The 13861-nt window shown below is 29.8% G+C and overlaps 3 protein-coding genes across 3 annotated transcripts; 2 read left to right on the top strand and 1 right to left on the bottom strand.

Annotated features, from left to right (window-relative positions):
• Nucleotides 1–6269: 6269 nt before the first annotated feature.
• LOC145975503 (uncharacterized) lies at nucleotides 6270–8730 on the bottom strand. The gene is made up of 5 exons (XM_083106018.1): nucleotides 8327–8730; nucleotides 7873–8206; nucleotides 7402–7782; nucleotides 6876–7029; nucleotides 6270–6576 (listed from the first exon to the last, which is right to left on the bottom strand). The coding sequence occupies exons 1-5, from the start codon at nucleotides 8368–8370 to the stop codon at nucleotides 6446–6448; spliced, it is 1044 nt and encodes a 347-aa protein (XP_082962144.1). The 5' UTR covers nucleotides 8371–8730; the 3' UTR covers nucleotides 6270–6445.
• Nucleotides 8731–9531: 801 nt separating this feature from the next.
• Xrcc1 (DNA repair protein XRCC1) lies at nucleotides 9532–11373 on the top strand. The gene is made up of 3 exons (XM_083106016.1): nucleotides 9532–9604; nucleotides 9678–11078; nucleotides 11151–11373. Exons 2-3 carry the CDS (start codon nucleotides 9754–9756, stop codon nucleotides 11275–11277), a joined length of 1452 nt encoding a protein of 483 aa, XP_082962142.1. The 5' UTR covers nucleotides 9532–9604; nucleotides 9678–9753; the 3' UTR covers nucleotides 11278–11373.
• Nucleotides 11374–11609: 236 nt separating this feature from the next.
• Nucleotides 11610–13765, top strand: Pi31 (Proteasome inhibitor 31 kDa). The gene is made up of 5 exons (XM_083106017.1): nucleotides 11610–11956; nucleotides 12328–12477; nucleotides 12567–12841; nucleotides 13334–13474; nucleotides 13553–13765. Exons 1-5 carry the CDS (start codon nucleotides 11810–11812, stop codon nucleotides 13677–13679), a joined length of 840 nt encoding a protein of 279 aa, XP_082962143.1. The 5' UTR covers nucleotides 11610–11809; the 3' UTR covers nucleotides 13680–13765.
• Nucleotides 13766–13861: the final 96 nt, after the last annotated feature.

Here is a 13861-nt window from a genome sequence, read left to right as displayed (position 1 = left end):
ATCTTGTATAAGAGCGATTAAAAATTTTATATTTGATCACGCGATGTGTATATACTTAATATGTATATACTTTAGACGGCACTCCCGGTTTCGGTACGAGCGAAAATCCCATTTCACTTACGAGAATCAACTTCGAGTCAACCGGTCGGGATTGCAACGATATAACGAGCAAGGACTAAGCCCAAACCGGAAAGAAGACGAAACGATTGACGGAAATAGAGGAAAATGAAGTTCACCAGCTCTTTTTCGCGCATAATTATCCTATCTCGTATCGAACCTGGACCCGCTAAGCACGATTTCAGGTGCTCCGCCCGGACATATTATGCCTCTCGCGGTTGCTATATGCTACACCAGGCTAGTAGACGGCAAAAGAAGAGGATACCCACATTTTTTAAATGCTAACATTCAGCAATTTAGAAAATGGGGAGGCAACCCCTTTTACCGAGCGAAAATCGTGCCTAGGGGAATCCACTCGACTCCTCGACAGGGTTAACACACGCAGTGCGTGTGGCTGTAGACGAGCAAAGAGAAGGGACCCATTGACGACCATTCCGAGCAATCGATCGAGTTCTAACTAATTCGGGCCGAATCACTTGACGAAGCACGAAGCAAGAGTGTACGTTGCATAGCAACGTGTGCAAACTCGAAACATCCCAGTTAGTTGGCATCGGAAGTAGAGACTCGTGACAATAAATGAAATTGGGATTTTATATGAAAAGTCCAAAAGTTCCGCGAAAACGCGACGACGCGAGAATACTACAACGCGAAAACGCGGTAACGAAGCGCTTGCTGTCCGCGGCACGTTGACGGCACCGACGACGCGAAAGGGTACTTAGCTTCCCATTCAGGCACCTTAAGATTTATCATAAATAGAAAAATTTAAGATAAACCTTAAGGCACCATCCAAGTACTAAGCCCTCCCACCGCGTCAAGGTGTACCCCATGGGAGGGTTATATTATATATAATTTTATATATAATATAATATATAATTTATTTTGTAATATACTATATAAATTTTAATTCGCAAATATAAACGATAAATAAAAATATAAAAGATAAGAGAAAATCTATTATATAAAGCAATGTTCAAAATAATTGAACAATGTTGCAAAATAATTGATTTTAAAACTAAATATTGCGCGCAATTAATTTTTACATTTTTACTTTTAAATAGATATATTTTAATGTTATAAATTGCGTAATTACAAAATAATTTATATTTCTGAAATATAAACTTTTAAAAATATGATAAATAAAAAATTTCTATTTTTTAATATATGAAGTATTTAAATAAATATATTAATATGAAATATTTTGCAAAATATAAGAAGTATCTGAAAATATTAATTAATAAACATTTTATAAATGTTTTAATTATTTTAAAATAAAATGGAATATTTTTTATAAGTATATGTATTATATATGTTACACAATTTAAAATCACTATTGAATCACAATCAAAGAAATAAAACGAAACGAGAAATATGTATATATTTTGAATATATTGTTACGTCCGCGGCAGCGACTTCGAGATATCGAAGCGCGTTCAACACAATGGGATACTCGCGGACCGCGTAAAATAAGACACTCTTAACGGAAATTAAGAACTTTAATTAGAAACACAGAATACACAAACAACAAATAATAACAGGGGAAATCTCGCGATAACGATCCGTAATGTAAAACGCGTCCGGATAGCTTGATAGTTATTCTTCGACTCAGCTGACCATCGTTGTTATACAACAATATATACTATTGATAAATAATTTATATATTATATTATTGAGTTCGCGGAACGATATATATCGAACGCGCACAACACAATCGATCGGCACACGCTGACGTTCGCGCAGTAAATAATAATGCGGTTTAAAGTATAAGAACTTTAATAAACCACGAGTAACATATAAGAATTCGGAATAATCGTAAAACGGATCACAGATAGACGCGCGTCCGCACAGCTTGACAGCTGGGCTCAGACTCTCTGACAGTCGTTGTTTATAACAATATCTTGACAACGCGCGCGGAAATGATCTTCTTCCGTCGACGTACTTCCCGCCGAAAGAATTCAACAGGTGGCGAATACATCCAGGGGGACGGGACGCGGGGACGTAACAATATAATAAATAATGAATGTGATAAATAATTAAAATATTAATGACTTACATCATATCTTATTGATCCATCCATTTTCAAGACCTCCTTTTTTTCTTTGATTTTCTTCACTTTTTCCTCGTGGCACTCCAATCCTCGTTGCACTCATTTGAATTCCTCGTTGCACTTACACTCGTTCACGAAAAGTTCCTCATTGCACTTGTAATTGTGTTTAGAGAAAGAATTTGATAATATATGATACGTCTCACATCACTACTTCACTGCTCAAGAACCACTGAGCGAATGATCGTAAGTCAGAAACATTACCGCGGTACTGTTTATATCGCCAAGGTTGACTATGTACAGAAAGAATTTGATAATATATGAAACGTCACGACTTTACTGCTTAAGGTTACTGTGCGAATGATCGTAAATCAAAACCTTTACCGCGATACTGTTTATATCGCCAATCAAGTTCGGCTTATACTATGTTATTGTTATAATTCGTCGTTGAAATATTCTATGAGTGATTGCCGATTAAGAAAATTTAAATTGGTCGAAATTTATTTAATTCTAATAAGTATCGTTAAGGAAATTATTTTAATAAACATTAATAATCGAAAGATCATAACAAAATTAATTCTTTTATCTCCTTTTATGTACTCCCGTTTCAATTTTTATTCGCAGTAATTAATGATTGCGATTCGATAAGGATTTATCGTTGCGATACAATTTTATCATAAGTTATCGTTCGTCGTTTATCTCATAAGTTAATTAATTTCTAATTATTAATAATTATATCAAATTATGTTTTGATATTAATCGTAATCGTGTTCAGAAAAAAATTCGACAATATGCGAAGCGTTTCGCACCACTACTTTATTGCTCAAGTGTCACCGTGCGAATGATAACAAAGTAACATATTAATAATAGCACGCTATTGTTTATATTGCCAAAGTCGAACACCGTGTTATTGATAATTCGTTGCCGAAATATTTTACGTACTATGACATATACATGAAAATATTAAATTGTATAAGTTTTTCAATTTATAGATTAATTAAACGATTATTTATTAAACAATTAATTAACATACAAAGCATATTTCGCATCATTATTTTACTGCTCGAATGTCACCGAGCAAATGATAGCACAACCATAACATACAAACAATAGCACATTTATATTGCCAAAGTCGAACGCCGTGTTATCGATAATTTGTTGCCGAAATATTTTATATATTATAAAATATACATTAACGTGGAATATTAAATTATGGAAGTATTTTAATTTATTGATTAAAATTGATTATTTATTAAACAATTTATCACGGAGCCTTTCGTTATGCTTATTATTTGCATATATAAAATTCGATTGTTTTACTTCGTGTTCTCTCATAATCCAAATTATATTTATATTGTCAAGTAGAACGATAAAGTAACACGGATGAAATATATTTGTGACTCTAAGCATTAAAATAATAATTATTGTCCGTAAAAATTGCAACGAAATGATTATTTATTATCTTAGATTTCTATCTCTTTTTGATTTTTGATTAAATTGTACACATCGCTAAATATGCATTTTAAGATCTATCGTCGCGACACAATTTTGCGTATTATTTAGCATATATAAAATTAAGTAATAATCATATCAAATTATTTCTTAATATACTTCTCAAATCAATCGCGTTTAGAAAAGGAATTTGATGAAGCTTCTCGCATCACTATTTTGTTCGAATTCATTTCGCGAATGATAATATAACTAAAACATGTAAATATTAATGCGTTATATGTTGCAAAGATCGGACGCGGTATTATTATTAATTTATTGCAAAAATATTTTATATATAGCATACATATACGCGCGAAATATTAAATTAATTTAGAGAAGTATTTTAAATTATTGATTAATTTACTATACGATTGATGTATCACGAATCTTTATATTAATCTCGACTTTGCGATTTGACTGTCAGACTGAAAACAATAACGAAATAAGCATATTTAGTCAAGTTAATATTTTTTTTGTATAATATCTACATATATGTTATGATTATTATATAAATAAGACATCTAAATAATTTTCTTTCTTTAAGAAAGAGAAAGAGAGAAAGAGGAAAATGACTCGCAGTAATATTAATTACAATTTCGAGAACTTCCTCTGATTATTTGTTATAAATATAAACGCCAAGCACAAATTAAGCATGCAAACAAACAGTACATTTACAAATCCCTTTTATATAAAGCAAAGTGTCCAAAATAAATGATTTTGAGAAACTAATTATTACGCTCTATTTATATTTTTATTTGTCCGTTGAACAGATATTTAATATCATCAACTGCACAATTATCGAAAAAATTGTTCTTGAGTATAACTTTTAAAAAGTGTAATGAATAAAAAAATATAATTCTTATATATAAAATATCCAAATAAATATATTATAAAAAATATTTCATAACTTATCTATTAAATGTTAATATTATTATAATTAAATATTAATATATTATAATGTATTTATTAAATGTTAATATATCCATAGTTTTCATGTATCTCGTATAAAAATATTTTATTTTATTTTATAATTTTAAATATTTGAAATTAAAATGTGGAATGTATGTATATAATATATACGTTATATTGCATGATAATTTAGAATGAATCACTATCCAGACAATGAAAAAAGTTTGTTATGTGTGAAACAAACAATGTTTATTATGTGTGAAAATAATATATAAATATGATAAATATTAAAATTACTTATCGCATGTGTGTGTGTTCCGTACGTTGTCCAATGCTTTTCCAGATTTTTTTTTCTCCCTTGTATATTCTTTACTGTTTCCTGGTGACACTCATCCGCGTAAATACGATTAATTACAATTAGTAGAATACGATTAATTAACATAGTCTAATACGTGGGACATTTTGCATGCTATTCTCGATCGCGGAATAATCATATGAAATTCATACTTTATTATATCATAAGAGCAACATTTATACGAGATTAAAATTAATAATATAGCAGTAATAAGCAGAGCGAGTAGCACTAGTACTGTTGATGTATGTATATATAGTATATATCATAAAATACAAATCTCGTAAGATCAAAAATTAAAGTAATGAAAAATCGTGATATAACTATTGTTTAATTAATAATTAATTTATACTTGCTTTTTAGAAAAATTTAATCAAAAGATACTTGTTAATTATAATAATTATAACGAATTATGTTGCAATATTAGTCACGATCGGGTTGGAAAAAGAATTTGATAATATACGAAGCGTTTTGCACACTACTACTTTATTATTCGAGTGTACCGTGTGAATGATGACAAAGCCGTGACATGTATAGCGCGCTTGCTATATGTCGCCAAGGCTAAACATGATATTATTGATAATTCTCTGCCGAAATATTTTACGTACTACATATACACGCGGAATTTTAAATTATAGAGGTATATTTTATTTTAAATTAATTATTAAACGATTGATGTATCACGGAACCTTTTGTTATGCTAATGATTTAAATTTATTCGATTGTTTTACCGCGCTTTTCCGAAGTCAAATTTTATAATATTTAGTTTTGTATTTTAAAAGACTGACTTATGCCTGTTTCTACCAACGTCGTTTAACTTTAATCTTAGCTTAACTCACTCTTTGTCTCCTTCTAACTGTTCTTTTAGAAAGAGACAAAGAATGAGTTAAGCTAAGATTAAGTTAAACGACGTTGGTAGAAACAGGCATTAGAGCGAACTAAATAAATAAATAAATAAATAAATAAATGATGTTGAGAAAAAGAAAAAGAAGACACATAAATAAATAAATAAATAATAGCGTGAAAAGAAAGAACATACTAATATTTTTATATAATAAATTATTATTAATTAAATTATTTATATTTTTATTTATATTATTTATATTATCAGAGAGACATATATGTTACCCTCTGAGAACATTCGTGGACATTGGCTTTGTAGTTCATATCCATGTTTTTAATGTCCACAGAGGGAGTATCGCTTCCAGAGATCACCTCATAAAAGCGGGTCATGACATCTCTCAGTCTTCTCTCTGGATATATGCATATTTTTAGAACAGGTGTTTATGTTAGTGATCACATTCTTGTAAAAAATTATAGCATATAGGGGGGATCATAATAAACCATTGAATATATTTTTTTTTATATATTTGCCAATTTTTTATCATTAGGATAAGTTATCATTTATTCAAAATATAAAATGTTTTATTTATTGAATTAATTTTAATTAATTAATTAATGATTAACTTATTTATTGAAGAAAAAATATATCCATATATATATATAAAATCTAAACGATTCCTTTAAGAATTCTTTTAAATCCGTTTACAGCATGCCTCATGTTTCTGAATCCGGTGTGGCATAAACGTCCTCTTGCACTTTTTGCAAGGAATAAGTTGTGCGTTGTGTTGTTGCCAATCAATCTTTTCTTCTTCTATATCTAAAACTTATTATACATAAAATATAATTATTAATCTCTGCCTGATATATTTAAAGAATTAAGCCTCAAACATGCAAGAAAATATAAATGAACAATAAAAGAATTTATTCTTTTGTTAATTTCTTTAATTTGGCTAGATTTTATTTTAACAGAATATCTTAATTAATGTTAAAACTATTAGCGCAAATGGGTAAAATCAAGGAAAGAAATTCATAGATAAAGATAATAATAATGAAATATTATAAATCTTATAATCTATATAAACAATGCAATATTTATTCATTTAAATGAAAATAGTGACATACCTTGAATAGATGGTACAATTGTATCATTATTTAGCTCATAATGTGATTCGAGCTCAGTTATATTATTGATTTCTAATGATTTATCTGCTGATTTTTTACTGTTTGGTGGTGTGCGTGACAGTTGATGTTTTGGTTTCATTGGATCAAACATTACCTGCAAAAAAATGGGCTAAATTCCCTAAATATTCTATCATGTTACTGAAAAATAGAACCAAAAATCGAAATTTATAATAAAAGAATAGAAACTTATAAAGAGAATTAAATATTCAGAATATCATTTCATGTTTGTACATTTTTTGCAATATATCAAATGTGATTATATTAGAAACAGAAAAATACATCAAAAAAGTTTTAGTTTTTATAAGATTTATAGTACACATATATATGTATAATTTATTTAAGTTTTTTTCTGCAATATTTTTTATCCATACATTAAAGTTTTGAAAATATGCAATTTGTAAACTAAAAATAAAATTTGGAATGTGTTAAGAGAAATTATATATTTATATTAATTTTCATTTCTTACTATAACATTTTCATTGTTTTTGGAAGACATATTAGCTGTTATTTCTGTATCATTTGTTGTGTCTATTTTTGTCGCTGATTGTTGTTGCTCCTTATTCTTTTTTTGTTTCCTGGATGTTACATTATTTATAATTTTTGAAGTTTTGTCTCTTTGTAAGTTTTCCATATCTTTCATGTTATTAAAATATATATCATTAATTTGTGTTTCCTCAAGATCTTTATATGACTTTCTATATTTGTCATCATTTTTATAGGTTTCTGACATATTTGGACTAAACAAACTCCTAAAGTTTTTAGTTATTTCTGTAGTATCATTTTGCTTCTTAGGAGTCTCTACATCATTCTTGTCAATATTTTCCTTATTTCCATCACATTCTAATTTCTATATTAAAAAAAATTAATTCTTACATAAAAATTTGTAAAAATGCCACATGTAACAAAGACATTTTATAGAGCAAATAAGAAATGTTACCTCCTGATTTTTACATATCTTGTCATTACATTTACATATAGAACTGCATTTCATGGCTTTTTTCATACAGCCACACACTCGTGATGAGCAATTTCCTTTACAGGAACAACTATGTCTCTCAACAATACTTTTAGATGTTTCTTCTGTGTAAAGTTGTCTATATTGTGTAGTAATGTCACATTTTTTAGACATTTCCATGTATTGTTGTAGAACATCATATTGAAGTTGTAATTGTTTCACTTGTTGTTGTAATTGTTTCACTTGTTCTTGTAACTTGATAATCTCAGCAAAACTATCAAAACCTGCAGTTTGTGTGCTAATATTTTTCGTACCGCTAAAAAATTGAGTTCCTTTATTATTATTACAGATTATTATAAAAATAAAATTTATAATAATGATGGTGCTTTTTTTTTTTAATGATTCTTAACAAAAATAAATCCATTTTTTTAATTACCTGGATGAATTTCCAGCTTTCGAATTTGTTCTTGTTCTTTTCATTTCTTCTTATATTTTATTTAATATATTTTCACGGACATAACGTAATGCGATATCTGACAACCTGACAACGGCTGACAGTGGACGGATTTAAACTTTAAATGACGGTTTCCCTTTAAACGAAATATATGCCAATATAGGTATTCTTTCAACAAGAAAGAACTCTTGATTGGCTATCTAGCAGAAAAACTTTCGAGACTTCAGAAACTCCCTATTCGGTTACCAATAGTGTGGCAGTTTTATTGGTTGGTTGTATGCCAATTGGCAGTTAATGTTCCGTCTATGTACTTTGTATGTTTATGGAAATACAGAGTATACAAGGGCCACAGATGACGTGGAAAGGGTTATGACCATCCATTGATCTATAGAACTAACTGGAATGAGCGCTCCTTTGTTAATACGAATTGTTACGAGCCGAGCCTGCCTGTGCGACGAAGGTCATCGCTATTTGGAATCGCTTTCTCTGTTACACTAACATGCTATAGTATATTTCTCCTATAGTTTCATGACGTACTATCTGTGCTCATACCTTAGTCAGTATATTTTCGAACAATGAATATATAAAAAATATTATTGTAATGAAATGGATTATTTAAGGAAATATAATGACGACAATAAACGAAATAAAATAATGCTTTATTTTGCTAAATTTTTGGTGAAAAAAGTCTGTACACAACTTTAATGCACAGATGTATATTTTTAGCTAAGGTAATACATGAAAAAGAGAGACGGCAATACCAAATAGATACTGTCTCCCTCGGCTCGAGGTCACCGGGCAATAACAAAGGTAGCGCTCGTTCCAGTTAGTTCTATAATTCAATGTGGCCATCACACATAAAATTCCATAAGCACGTAAGACGTAAGCGTAAGGAAATTGACCAATCACGGTCGAATATTGGCCCCTCCAAGGGGCCAATACTCAACCGTGATTGGTCAATTTCCTTGGAGGAGCCAATACTCGACCGTAATTGGTCAATTTTCTTACGCTTACGTCTTACGTGCTTATGAAATTTTAAGCGTCGTCTACAATGGCCGTAGCATAAGGTTGTAAGGCCGTAGTAAGAAATTGACCAATCACAGTTGATTATTCTCCTGAACTTCAACTGGGATTGGTCAATTTCTTACGACTACGGCCTTACAACCTTATGCTACGACCATTGTAGACGACGCTTTATGTGTGATGGCCATTATTCTGGGTTCCCATGTTTCAATGCGTAACACAGGTTATGTTAGATATGTATGTTATGTATGAATTTGGCGGTATCTTAAAATTTCAACAAGAAAGTTAGAAATTGTTGATTACCTTTCAGTTGGCCAGTATAATGTAAAATTAATGCGAGGCTGATTTCGAAACATTGGGAAGAAGTGTCACAGGAATTAGTAAGAATGATCGTTAAATTTGAAAAGGTAATAAGCTGTTCCTCGGAACATCCGACGTATCCTGCCGCCAATCTTCTCCAGTGCAATTCAGGAAATTGGAAAGCTACGTGGCGATGTGCCAAACCGGGAGAGATGCTGGCCCAAGTGATATTTCAGTTGGTCGAACCTTCTTATATCACAGGAGTGGACATTGGCAATTTTCAGAGTTGCGTGGTAATCGTCACTGGCTCTACGTCGTCTGAACCTGACAATTGGATAGTTATAGTGAATCACAAGTTTATGACAAATGATGAAGCAGCAAATAATAAGTTCAAGGACCAAGTACAATTATTTACAAAAAGGGAATTAAATCCAGATACATTGAAAATTAAATTTGACCGAATCAAAGTCACTTGTATGCAATCGGCAAATTTAAAAGTCTTATTTGGACTGTCGTATATTATTTTAAGATCAGACCCTACTGTTGATTTAGGCTTAGATGTATTTGGCAAGTTTAAATTGAAACAGCCACATGTCATGAAAACACCTATGGAGATGATGAAGGAGAAAATTCTCAATAAAACGGAAAATAAAAAGATAGATTATAAGGACGAGTTACGTGAACAGATAAAAAGAAATTCGATGGAAAATTTTGCTAAATGTCAAGAGGAGCCTAAACCTATGAAGAGACCATTATTAGAAAAGTTGGAAGCTGGAGAAGCTGATGAGGTTTTTAAAAAAAATGATAAAAATGATAAAACTCAGCCACAAGATTCACAAAATAAGAATAAAACACCTAAAAATAACAAAAACACAAAAAATGAGAAAACAGTGGTTAAAACTCCTTTTGGAGACATTGTACCTTTGATGAGCAATGATACTAACAAGAATGACACGAAAGATACTCCTAAAGATTCTTGTAAGAAACGGGCTGTAAGCAAATTGGGGGATTCATTAAATGGTGAAAAGAAAAGACAGAAGTGTTCTAACCATTGCAAGGATTCGCAAGATCAGTTGTGTAAAACTTGTGAACGATTACCACTACCTTCTGTAACTATGGAAAATACTATTTTGAAGACAAATGTTTCTGTTAAACCTAAAAAACGATTCAAAGAATTGTTCAGTGATGCCACATTCTCCCTCAGTGGATATGTTAATCCGCAGAGAGACGAAATTAGAAGGAAAGCTTTGAATATGGGTGCCAGATATATACCTGATCCAAATACAACTAATAAAAAATGTACTTATTTAATCTGTGCTTTTAAAAATACACCAAAATACCAGCAGTTCAAAAATCATACAAAAATTGTCTCTCATGTCTTTATTGAAGAATGTTTTGATAAAAAGATAAGGTATCATCATATTTGTTTTTATATGATTTTTTTTAAATATAAGAAAAACCTTAAATATTTTGTACTTTATAGATTTCCTTGGAGGCGATATGCTTTAGATCAAAAGGACAAATTGCAACCTGAAAGTGAAGAAGAAATTGATGGTAATCAATCAGAATCTGTATATGACATGGATACTGATGCTGATTCCGATTATTAATATTTAAATTCGATACATTTAGCAATCTTTGACTTTTTTTTAACATGATTATATCTTGATAATTGTTAATAAATATATTTTTCATATATATGCATATATCTATATTTCTATATAATTGTATTTTTCATTATTCTCTCCCTCTCTTTTTTTTCTTTTTTCTAGATACACATGACAATAGTTTCCATAAACACACGCGTGATATATCTGTACACATGCGTAATTAATTGCGTATACATATACAAATATATAAATATAAATCCAGTACAATTGAAAGTTAACAAAAATTGAAGACTGTATTTTTTGTAACTTTATACATAATATAAAAATTTGACATCACATCACAAAATTAATTGTTTTAGAATTATATGCAGTTCTTGACGAGAAAAAAATTGTCAAAAATTTGCAAAATCCGGAAACGATAAAATGCGACTTGAATATAGGTAGTGGATGTCATCTTATGTCATGTGGTTTATGTCAGTAATGGCGTGCGCTTGTGAAAAATTTGCAAGCTAGTCCATCAGTGAATATCAACATGACAGATACAACTAATATGTTTGGCTTCGAGCTTTTGCAAAAACTACATCATGATGAAATCCATAAAAAAGAAGATGTAATAATTTTATTTATACACTGGTATCTGGTCAAATTTGGATTTCGATGTATTGGAATTGGGGATGAAGTAAGTCCTGATTTAAATATCTTACAATATATTGTCACGTTTTGTAATAATACCGAAATTTTATTTTTATTGTTTTTTTATCGTAGTAGCATCTTTTGTGCAATGTATATTTTTTTATACATTTAAAAAGTCTAACCTATAATCATACAATACATTGGTATATTTTTATAATTTCATCTTTTAAAGTTCTATATATTTTATTTATATAGATTAATTATATTTAGATAAGAAATATACACATATATATATATATATATATATATATATATATATATATATATATATATATATGTACAAATATATGTTAAAAATTTTCTTATATATAATACTTGCATAATTATTCTACAATTGACAAATTTATATTTTTTTAGAAAAATTTTAATGCATCAGAGAAAGGATCTGAATTGCTTCCAAAAGATTGGAACTCGCGAAATAATTATACATTACGTTATATTAAGGATGAAAAATTATATATACTCCTTGGAATTAAATCAGATATGGATCTGCTATTAAATTTGGTGGTAATTTATGATACTTATAGATTTCCAAAAATAATTAATTAAATGCAGCAACTATACAATTTATGTTATTCGATATTGTATTTTCACAGAGACACCATGACGATTCTATCTCTAATGTTCAGTTCTCTATTGAGGAAACTGTATCTACGCTACATGGGCCTTTAGAAATTGTGATACCATCATATCGCACAATTTTACATACCATACAAAAGGACTTGTTGGGTGCAATATATTCTGGAAATAGTAAAGAGGTAACAACTCAAACAACCACATCAAGCAACCAAGATTCCTTTCAAGCAAATGAATACCGAATACGTAGAGATCCATTGAGGGTAGGACCTGATTCTCAGCCATCATTGTATCGGTAATTTGATAAAATATGTGTGTATATCTGTACAATGTTTTTTTATATGGATTCTTGAATTTCAAAGTGAAGGCAATGGGCAGTACAATTTTTAAAATAGAATGGATATGATAATTACATTCATTACTATACAATAATATTTCTATGTATGTATTTTTTTTAAATGAGTTTTGTACAAGTTTTGTTTGACATTAAATAATTGAAAGTAGCTTAAATTATCAAATTTCAAATGTAGAATGCAAATTCTGCTCTACTTTCAATTTTATTATGTTTATTTGTAATATATAAAATGTTTTCACTGTGCACATTAAATATTTGTCGATGTGACTTGTCAACATATTTTGATTAGTCATAATCAATGAATATGGATTACTGCAAATTGATAACTTTTTATTTTTCTACTTTTAATCTTATTCTATTTTAATAGTTTTATGCATTTATTCACTATTATATATACTATTTCAAGTGATTTATTTACTTATAAATATATAGTGCACCTGAACATGATCCTGCAAGAGTAGGAGTTAGAGACCTTGATCCATTTGGACAAGGCGGTGGTATGATATTCGACCCATTTAGTCCTCCAACTGGACGTCTACCCAGTGGTTTAGGAGTACCTGGAAGATTGCCACCGTATGTCACGTATATCATATACTCATAAATTTCCCATCATCAATTTAGATAAGAATCATCAACTTAGATATATTGCAGAGGTGCAATACCACCTGGTGCAAGATTCGATCCGTTTGGTCCACCCGATTTGGATCCATTGAGACCGTATCGTCGTAGGCCCGACGACGATCATTTTCCTCCTCCAGGATTTGACATGTTTAATTAATTTTATACTTAATTATATATATCTATGTATGTATTGTTAAAGAAAATACTAATCTTAAAAAAATTAAAAAGAAATGAAAGTTTGAATTTTTTGTTTATATATACAGGGTGGCCCATTTTAATCCATCCAGTCGAATATCTCGAAAACCAAGCCCGGGAGAGAAAAATGTTTCAGACAAAAGT

Source organism: Camponotus vicinus, unplaced genomic scaffold, assembly GCF_025532165.1.
Source record: "Camponotus vicinus isolate PSW18456_S1 unplaced genomic scaffold, iyCamVici1.0 SCAF_8, whole genome shotgun sequence".
Taxonomy (NCBI): domain Eukaryota; kingdom Metazoa; phylum Arthropoda; class Insecta; order Hymenoptera; family Formicidae; genus Camponotus; species Camponotus vicinus.
The sequence above is the reverse complement of the archived record's forward strand: the minus strand, read 5'-3'. Positions and strand labels throughout refer to the sequence as shown.

What these genes read in the sequence shown, in the direction of transcription:
- Xrcc1 (XM_083106016.1), top strand. Translation starts at nt 9,754, where the DNA reads ATGATCGTTAAATTTGAAAAGGTAATAAGCTGTTCCTCGGAACATCCG. An exon ending in TGTTTTGATAAAAAGATAAG is followed by an intron (nt 11,079 to 11,150) that starts GTATCATCATAT and finishes TGTACTTTATAG; the next exon opens with ATTTCCTTGGAGGCGATATG.
- Pi31 (XM_083106017.1), top strand. Translation starts at nt 11,810, where the DNA reads ATGACAGATACAACTAATATGTTTGGCTTCGAGCTTTTGCAAAAACTA. An exon ending in GTATTGGAATTGGGGATGAA is followed by an intron (nt 11,957 to 12,327) that starts GTAAGTCCTGAT and finishes ATATTTTTTTAG; the next exon opens with AAAAATTTTAATGCATCAGA. An exon ending in ATCTGCTATTAAATTTGGTG is followed by an intron (nt 12,478 to 12,566) that starts GTAATTTATGAT and finishes GTATTTTCACAG; the next exon opens with AGACACCATGACGATTCTAT.
- LOC145975503 (XM_083106018.1), bottom strand. Translation starts at nt 8,370, where the DNA reads ATGAAAAGAACAAGAACAAATTCGAAAGCTGGAAATTCATCCAG. An exon ending in AGATATGTAAAAATCAGGAG is followed by an intron (nt 7,783 to 7,872) that starts GTAACATTTCTT and finishes TTTTTAATATAG; the next exon opens with AAATTAGAATGTGATGGAAA. An exon ending in AAAACAATGAAAATGTTATA is followed by an intron (nt 7,030 to 7,401) that starts GTAAGAAATGAA and finishes ATTTTTTTGCAG; the next exon opens with GTAATGTTTGATCCAATGAA.